The sequence below is a fragment of the Pieris napi genome, chromosome 6, assembly GCF_905475465.1.
Source record: "Pieris napi chromosome 6, ilPieNapi1.2, whole genome shotgun sequence".
Classification (NCBI taxonomy): domain Eukaryota; kingdom Metazoa; phylum Arthropoda; class Insecta; order Lepidoptera; family Pieridae; genus Pieris; species Pieris napi.
In genome coordinates this window covers 3825227-3834717 of record NC_062239.1, presented here as the reverse complement: position 1 = coordinate 3834717, position 9491 = coordinate 3825227, and the positions used below count along the sequence as shown (strand labels likewise).

General features: G+C 31.6%; 1 protein-coding gene across 22 annotated transcripts in view; it reads left to right on the top strand.

The window, feature by feature from the left end:
- The first annotated feature begins 141 nt into the window (after nt 1-141).
- Nucleotides 142-9491, top strand: part of LOC125050708 (casein kinase I) — a 37757-nt gene continuing 28407 nt past the window's right edge. For 3 of the 22 annotated variants that reach the window (XM_047650738.1, XM_047650735.1, XM_047650733.1), the window contains exons 1-2: nt 445-1176; nt 5019-5176. In XM_047650738.1, coding sequence (XP_047506694.1) covers nt 1115-1176; nt 5019-5176 — 220 coding nt within the window. In that variant the 5' untranslated portion in view covers nt 445-1114. The other 19 variants (XM_047650731.1, XM_047650730.1, XM_047650728.1 and 16 more) reach the window with 18 other exon arrangements.

Genomic DNA, 9491 nt, shown 5'->3' with positions numbered 1-9491 from the left:
TGCTAATTCCCAAAGCGTATGATTTGCAAATAAATCATAATTTTTATTCTAAATTCAATCTTGATTGATTGTTATTAATTTTTTTTTAAATATATGTCTTCATATATTTTGATTAATGACTAAAGAACTTTTTGTTAACTAGCAACATTGACTTCACTGGTACAAGTTTGCGCATGCGCCGAATGGCGATATTTCAGTGAAATAATCTTTGAACTAATTTTTTAACTATGAAAATTTATCTTTAGATGGTATTTATTTAGGTTAATTAATTTAAAATAATTTTGTCGTAATTTTAATTAAATCAAATCTGCAATTTAAAACAAAAGTGACATAAAGTGTACCATTGGTGGCCATTACTAAACCTAAACTTTTATCAGAACAAATGTCCATTATTTGATGTTTCGGCGACGTTGTGAAGCTAATCTTAAATTGCGTACGGAGTTTATTTTAATATAGTTCAATGTGTGAATTTTTTTGAGATTCAATATGATGAAGATCCCTAAAAGTCTGTAATGAAATTGTTTAGTACGGACGTTACATCCTATTTGGGTTGACTTCCAGCATTGAAAAGGTGTTGTCAATTTATAGGCTTTTGGTTTCTTGATCATATTTTTTAACTAGCGATAAAGATTATTTTCCATTCGAACGATTCAGGTTAATAAAGTGCTCAAGCCAGTAAGAGCTAAGTGTTACCACTTCCACCTACTAAGCTTGTTGTTACTCTTCAATGAACATAACATTGGCACACCGACCTGTAGTCGTTTCATGGAATATTGATATTGCATCTAATTTATTCATAAGCAATCAGTTTTAATCATTTAAGATAGGATTTATTTAAGTAAATCCCGCTAAATTACGAGTCGCCGAAACATAAGTCGGTTTCAGTGTGATGAATATCATGTTGCGATAAATTAAACAGTGCAGTGATTATAGTGTCGAAAGTGAAGAAAAAAATAGCAATAATTAAAAAGTGGATTGGTGTTGTGTGAAATGGCTATGCAGTGTGATAGTAGGTTGTCTTGGTGAAATGGACTTCAGCGTAGTGAGGCCCCGTTTAGCTGTGGGCATCTGGACCCTGGCGTGTCGGATATAGACACACAGATCCACTGATATTATGAATAAGCGTGAAGGCAATAAGGACAAGGAACGTCAGAGTGACGAAAAAAGAACTTCCACGTAAGTAATTTTACCTAATTTTTTATTACTAACTTGATATCATAGTTATCATTATATTTTCTTTAACAAATTCTTTATATCTAGATAATTCAAGCAATGTTTCTATAACTATCCTGTAGAGCAAATAGATGTTGTATTATTTATGTTTTAATTAAATGTTGAAATGAATGAGACTGCTTAGTTTAATTTATTTAACTTCCTGAGTATTTATGTTTTTTTTAACCATGGTAAATAATAGTTATACACATTGGTTTCTGTAGAAATTTTGTATAATTTCTATTAGTTTAAAAGGTTGACTTGTACTTAACAATTTGATCAAAATAATGTTAATTGTGTCAAGTAAACCATATCAGATATGATTTTTTTATTAAATGATAACTGTTGATATAATACCTTTATTCTAAAGTGTATTTTTTATAAATCATAGTAACAAATAATACTTGCTTCTGCATTATTGTGGAATATAACAATCTAATTTCCTGTAAATATATTGTATTTTGTCCCATTTATACTTTGTTTATGTGAATTATTGACCATGCATGTAGATCGGAACAAAAATCCATTTTTAATTGTGCATAGGATTTTTGTTTGCGCATGTTCACATGGTTGAACTTGGCATGGTTACCTCATGGCTAAGAAAATGAAATTTTATATAACAGCTGCTTGTTAATATTAGCAGTTAGAGCCATCCCCTGATAACTAGTTGATCAATACATCTATTTATTTCATGACATATATTTTGTATACTTACTTTTACATTGTTGTTGTGTGGTATATTCTAAACAACAATAGACTCAAATAAATACATTAACATATCTTAATTTCTCTATATAAATGGTTCTAAGATACCTATAATTGTGAACAATTTTATGTCTAGCAACACAGATTGATTCAGTCAATAATATTAAACTAGTGAATCACAGTATGTAAACATCTTAGTATCACACACAATACTTTTGATAATATACCTTAATAAAAACATATCTTTCTTATCTTCAATTGAGCTCAAATTGTGATAAATGCAGCAAGAAATACTTATTTTGTGTTTTAAATATATTTTATTAATTTGTAGTGATGTGATATCAAAATTAATTTTAAGTCATCCAGTTGGTCATGATAAGACATTGTTTTATTTGTTTTGTATTAAAAATATACAAACAATGATTATGAAACCAAGTTGTGTTTATATTTTAAGTAATTGTGATGCATAGAAAGTTGTAAGTATTCTTGATTAAAACAGTAAAGCTAGTTTTTCAACCTTAAATGTAACCTAACAAATCAAGTCATGCAACACAAGCTATCTGCTGCTAACAAAATACTACAATCCAGAAATAGGTTTCAATTAATCTTCATAAAGATAACCAACAATGTCTCACTAAGAGTAAACATAAATAATAATTACGGTGTTGCTATATCAAATTTTACCTGACTATTACAGAATTCATCTTATATTGTGGTGTTTAAATATTAAGTTTTATTCATAAAACAAGTGATTGTAAGGGAAGTTGCTAGTTTTAATATTTGATACATCTGCAATTTTAGGGTTTGTTAAGCATATAATTGTAGCTTAACCCGTATTGGCTGAATGCAACTAACTTTCACTTTTAGACTCAATGCCAGTTATGACTATGGTTTGTATGATTCATTGCAGTCTGTTACACTTCTTCTTTGAGATCTGTATATTATTAAAATTTAAATAATTTTATTAGTATGAACAATTAAAAAAAATATATATTAAATGAACATGATATATAACTAAATATACAAAATTAAGTATAAAAACTTTTATTCAATATTATTTTAAATCAAATAAATATATTATATGCATTGCAGTTTAACATCATTTTATAGTCAAAATAAGGTTACAAATTTATATGACTCACAATACAGCTTCCTTCTATTTAGTCAAGAGGAAATTATAACACTTAAATAGTACTAATTATGTGTTAACTTTTATTTATATTAAACAAAAAATAGTAGCAAACTATCTAAAATTATATCATTTATTCATCACAATATTTCAATTATTGAGATCTCAGTTGGGTGGCCTTCAAATTTGGGGTCAATAAACTATTGACAGCCAGATTTACTTGAAATACATGCTGTCATACTTAACCTGTATCTGTTGAACTTTTAGGAAGTGATAATAGAAAATGTAGTTATAATAAACAAATGGATCATATATTTATTAAAATGTATTGTAGTTGCCTTACATATATTTTATTCTGATAATCTTTAACTTAAATGCATAACATAACTAGTTTTTTGATAAGATACAGTTTTAATAATTATTTTCTATTGACATTGACCACAACATCATAAAATATACAACAAACTAACAATGAAATATTTTTTTTAGACTTGTGTGATATTAACACAGAACAATAATTGTTTCTTTTTTAAATAGGAATTAAACTAATTATGTTACAACGGTACATTTTATGAGTCTTTTCTGTCACAAATAATACTTTGAAAAAGAAATTGGCCCACCTTTTTCAATTATTTCAATTCCATATAAGCTTGTAAACATCAATATTGTTTATTATACAATGTCAAAACCACTTTAATGCTGGCAAGGTATCACAAGGAAAAGCTAAAAATAAAATAACATTCAATTTATAGTACAACAAATAAACAACTGTTATCTTTTGAATTATTTAACAAGAATTTTGTTGTAAAATGAAGAATTTTTAAAAAGTGATATAATACAAGTGACATGATGTGTTAATTAGACCTTATGTGTGTGAATGAGTACTATGTATTGTGAAATGTGCAGACAAATTGGAACACTTGTACTGTAGTTCTTATGGTTGGAGGTGGACGCCTATTGGCTTTTGGGTATGGGAATTTTATTATACATGCACACTTAACAGTTATAATGTTCTATTCAAATCCTCCTGCATTAAGCAGATTGAAGAGGTTATGTTATAATTACATCAGACTAACACATGTTTGAACCCTGTTTTTCTTTAGATGTTTTTTTATATAATAACCAAAATGTTGTTAGTATGTATGAATGTTTTCACTCACCGTATTTATAACAATCAATCTGGTATTTTGAACATGATATTTGATTAATGACACTATGATTTCAATTACTGCAGCCTGATAAAACAGGAAGCTTAATAAGGAGGTGGTTATTTTAAGTATAGATTGTGAGTATAGTAGTTGACTAAAAAGTTGTCTATGTATGTCCCTCATGCATAAGAATACATGGTATAATCAGTAGTAACTCGGAGTTTAGCTAATGAATCTGTTGAAGACCGTGATAAACATTTAGTAAGCTAACCGCTACAGTAGGATAGTTAGAATTCTAGTTCATTTTATGTCTGTTGAATGAAAACACTATCCAATAGCTCACACTAGTATGTTAAGTGGTGTTACTAATATAGTATCCTAGTTTCTACTACTGCTGGGATTTTCATGTTCGTTAAAGTTCTAACCAATGTTATTGAAAAGACAAAAAATGCTAAATCAGTTGACCATGGTAAGATCATTGAAGCAAAAATGTGTCTGTTGCATTGGTCTTTATAACCAAAGTGGATGTACAGTGAAGAATGCTTCACTTGCCTGTCCTGAAACGATAATTCTAGCAAAAATATGTCAGTCTCATGAAATTTTTACAACTGAAGTAAATATAGCCATTCACTGTCATGGCATAACAAAAGGTTACTGTCATTAAAATGTTTACTCCAGGCTAAGCAACGCTCATTAGCTCACATATCTTGGGTACATTTAACTCTATCGCTAAGGCCCTTGGGGTCGCTTTCTCATTCCGGCCTATGTGGCTTGGCCCTCATGGCTTTAGATAATTTTTTTTAAATACATACGAATAATTGCAGCGCTACCGGCGCGGTGGGCGGTCGCGGCGGCGGCGGAAGCAGCGCAATGCACACGTCACGCCACTCTGTCACCTCATCCTCGGGCGTCCTTATGGTCGGCCCTAACTTCCGGGTCGGGAAAAAGATTGGATGCGGCAACTTTGGTGAACTTAGGCTCGGTAAGTAATGTATCTATAATTGAATTAATTATAAATTTATCCGTTTGTCATTCTCGGTAGTAATATCGTAACTAATAGCGAATGTAAAACAGTTTCGATTTTCTTTTCTCGGTTCACATTGGATACATAAACCAAAATATTAAAATTATTGCATGGAATGTATAAAATAAAGAGGTAACATTATAATAACCGTATAGAAATACACGTAAAATACGAACGAGGCGTCATCTTTAGTAATGCCGTTGATCTAATTTAATTTGTATAGATTATTAATTTACAATATTGAATAGCTAACAGTTCTAATCCAATAGTGTTATTTTGTAAAACTCTCAATCGTGTAGAGCAATTCGGTAATAACAGTTTCAACGAACGTATAAACAAGTTTGGGAGCATATTTGCCTAGTGGCTTGATCTTGCTACTCTCATCCCTGAGGTCGTAGGTTGGAATTTTCTATGTGCGCATTTAACATTCGCTCGCGAAGGAAAACATCGTGAGGAAACCGGCATGCCTTAGTTCCACAAGTCGACGGCGGGTTGTGAGACTCAGAAGACTTACCTCATTGCCTATTGGTAAAAACAAATGATCATACTTAAATCTAAGGCCAAGACCAAGGGATGGATCGCCAATGTTTCGTTTTTTGTATCAATGAATTACGTTAGCAATGATTAAGTAATATGTAACTCAATACACATGATAAATATTTATTAGTTTTGTATATATATATATAACTATAATATTATATTATTTAAGTATATAGCGATTTTTTAATTCGATCAAATATTAAATTAAATAAAATTAGCGTAAATTATGTCGATCATCACAAATCAGATGTACGTTAATGTTAAATTTGTAATAGTCAAGGTTTTAATTGAAATTTTACAATGTATGAAATTTAAGCTTTCAAGGTAAACGTGTTGATCGAGTTTGAAAAGCTATAAGTTCGATCTGGCTACAGCAGAAAAAATATCTATAAGTTATAACTGGTTTTCTTTCGGTTTAATAATAAAATTCTTATGATGAGATAAAAAGCCCAATATACTTTTATTCAACTAAATCGCAGACAAAAGCTGTGACTTCTACAAAATCTCGATTGAAAATCTAGTAATTATTAAAAAACTAAGTTAGTAATGTGAATAACTTGCGACTTACGTTTTGGATATAAAAAGGCATAAGTTTTTATGACAAAACGCAATATAGTCCATTGAAATGTTACATTTTTTAGGCCTTACCTTGCGTTTTTTTAGAGGACGCAATTTTAATTTTTTGATGTGTAGAGGGGGTCAGTGTAAAGCTAAAAACAAGTTTGTGGGGTCGCCACCCTTGTCCCACGGCCGCCATCTTGGAAAAAGGGGTCCAAAAACCACGTTTTTGGCTATATCTCCTAAACTATCCATCGTACATAAAACTTGTAAAGACACATTTTGTAGCAAATCGCTGTGTCTACAATTATGTCTATGTAACTTTTTATCATAAATCCAAAATTAAAAAAGTTATAAGTAAAAATATTTCCTATTTCTAAAGTTGACTAGGTGCATGATCCGATCAAAACAGCAGTTTTACCTTACTTTTAAGATCTCTCGTTTATTTTAAACAAATTTTCCAAATATATTTTTTTATTCCTACCTACACTTTTACTTACTTATTGGTATTCCTAGTAGGCCTATTCCACAGACAACTTGCTGATATGGTAATCTTCGACATAATTATATTATCAATCAGTTATTAGAATGGTAGCTAGCTATCACTTTTTTATTTATAACTTTTTGAATTTTGGATTTATGATAAAAAGTTACATAGACATAATCGTAGACACAGCGAAAATGTGTCTTTACAAGTTTTATGTACGATGGATAGTTTAGGAGATATAGCCAAAAACGTGGTTTTTGGACCCCTTTATCCAAGATGGCGGCCAGGGGGCAAGCACGCCAACCCCACAAACTTGGAGTTAAGCTTGTATTGACCCCCCCTACATGTTCCATAAATAAAATTCCGTCCTCTAAAAAAACGCAACCCCAAATGTAACTTTTCAATGGACTAATAGACACGTCTCATAGACAAGGTTTTTGAACCATTTATTTTTATTTATTTATTTTATTTATTTATTAACACTTCGTTGCATATACATTAATATAGTACAATTGACATAATTAAATAAAAAGGAGAGCAACTGGCGGCCTTATCGCTTTCGAGCGATCTCTTCCAGGCAACCACTGTGAGAAAACAAAAAGTATTAATTACATAAGATAGGCAAGAAGTGCAAAAATACAATACAAATATAATACATGTATTACATTTACTATTAGAATAATTTCATATTGCGAAATCGAGCAGTACATCCTTGATAGTCTTATCATCACCTTGCACTGATAGCATTCTTGGACAGCTGATGTACAAAGTTGCGTTACAGGTTCCGATCTACCGGTCCCGAGGCAGGTCACTTAGTATTTTTTTTATTATCGCCATATGAGCTAATTAAATATACATTAAACAAATTGCGTGTACGGGGGCTTAAGAATGTAAGAATTGATTTCGACAAAAACACTTGTGGAATGTTAAGGTATGATACAGAGTCGCGCTAAGAATGAATACGTATGTCAAAAATGTTTTGCCTTTTTTTCTGTGACCATACAATAATATTAAATATTAAAAAAAAAATAATGACGCAAAACATTGGTCTATAGTGTGTCCTAGGATACGTTGGCGTCTTGTATAGCTCTCTCCACTTATTTCTATTCCGGCCGACTCTAGTGCACACAGCCCCAGCTGTGGTTTGCAGATCGTCCCTCCATCGCCCGACCTGTCTACTTCTTTTTCTTTTCCCATCTCGGGGCTGCCATTCACTGGTTATTCTCGTCCATTTCGCACGAATTGTTCTCGCCATGTGCCCCAACCATTGCCATTTTAGCCGTCCTATTTCCTATCTTCCACATTTATAACATTGTTTACTTTTAGAGTGATACCTATCTTGCTTCTTTCCATTACTTCTTTTTTTTTAATGAAAAGGGAAAACAAAATACGTATTATTAGTTGAAAACTAAAATGCATTAATACTTCAATGAAACTTTCATCGAAAGATAACCACTATGCAAACTTAAACATTGTTTTAGAAGATGAACGCTGAGATGGGAAATTTATTCACAATAGCAACGATGCAAATGTATAATAGTTATAAGTAAAAGTTTACTACAAAAGAACGTACGTAACGTTAACATCGAGATGTAAATAACAATATGTATTTTTAATTATATATTATTTATGTATCATAAAGTATGGAAAATGTGAAGGCGAATGAGTCACATGGTAACTAAAAAGGCTAAAATTATATATGTAATAACAATTTTAGTGAAAATTTTATTGAAGATTATAATAGAAAATGCAGAGAATTCAAACAGAAATTCCTTTATTTCCGTTATGGATGAATGACCGACTGGGTCACATTGTATCAACGATCATCAATAATGGCTTGCTCATATAAAATAATTAGCTACATGTATATAAAGAGCAGGCTCGTCAGAACTAAGGTATTTTCCATATTTTTGTACGGATCAGAGTCCTGATCAATTTGTGCAGCGGACCGAAAAAAGATAGAGGCATTCGAGATGTGGTGTTGGAGGAATATTGCGAATACCATGGACGGTAAAAAGAACCAATAAGTCCATTCTCAACTAACTAAAGATCACCACTGACTGTCCACTATCAGTTACAAACGGGTGCTTAGCTACTTTGGCCATATTGCCAGGAGAGAACCGAATAGTCTCAACAAGCTGGTAATGTTAAGCAGGAGTGATTGCAGGGGAAGTTGATTGCCTACCCGTTGGTCTGACCAAATTAAGACAAATATGTCTCAACATTCCTAATGCACTGAGACCAGCTGAGGATAGAGTGGTGTGGAGGCAGCAAGAGCAAGTCGACGTATCGGTAAGGGCGTTTCAAGACAAGTACGTTCTTCAGTAATGAAGACTACGAAGAAGATATAAAACTCCCAAGGACAACACTCAAGGGACCGCGCATATGTTGACGTTACAAGGAGTTGTCGTTAAATAGAAAGAAGGAAAAAAAGTTTATTTCAGACTAGTGTTAGTAATTACATAAAAACAATTCTTAGTTGAACGCTATTGTTATTTTCGTCTGACATCTTTTGCAGTAATTATGTTGTATTTTTTACTTGTTTTATTCATATCTTGCGATATTCAGGCATCTTTGTAATAAAGCACGTGCAAGCAATCCCAGTTTGTAAACAAGAGAACGGATTTCTTAAAAAGTTCGGTACGTATGATTCGAGTCGAGTTTATTACGGGCTAGGACAATAAAGCG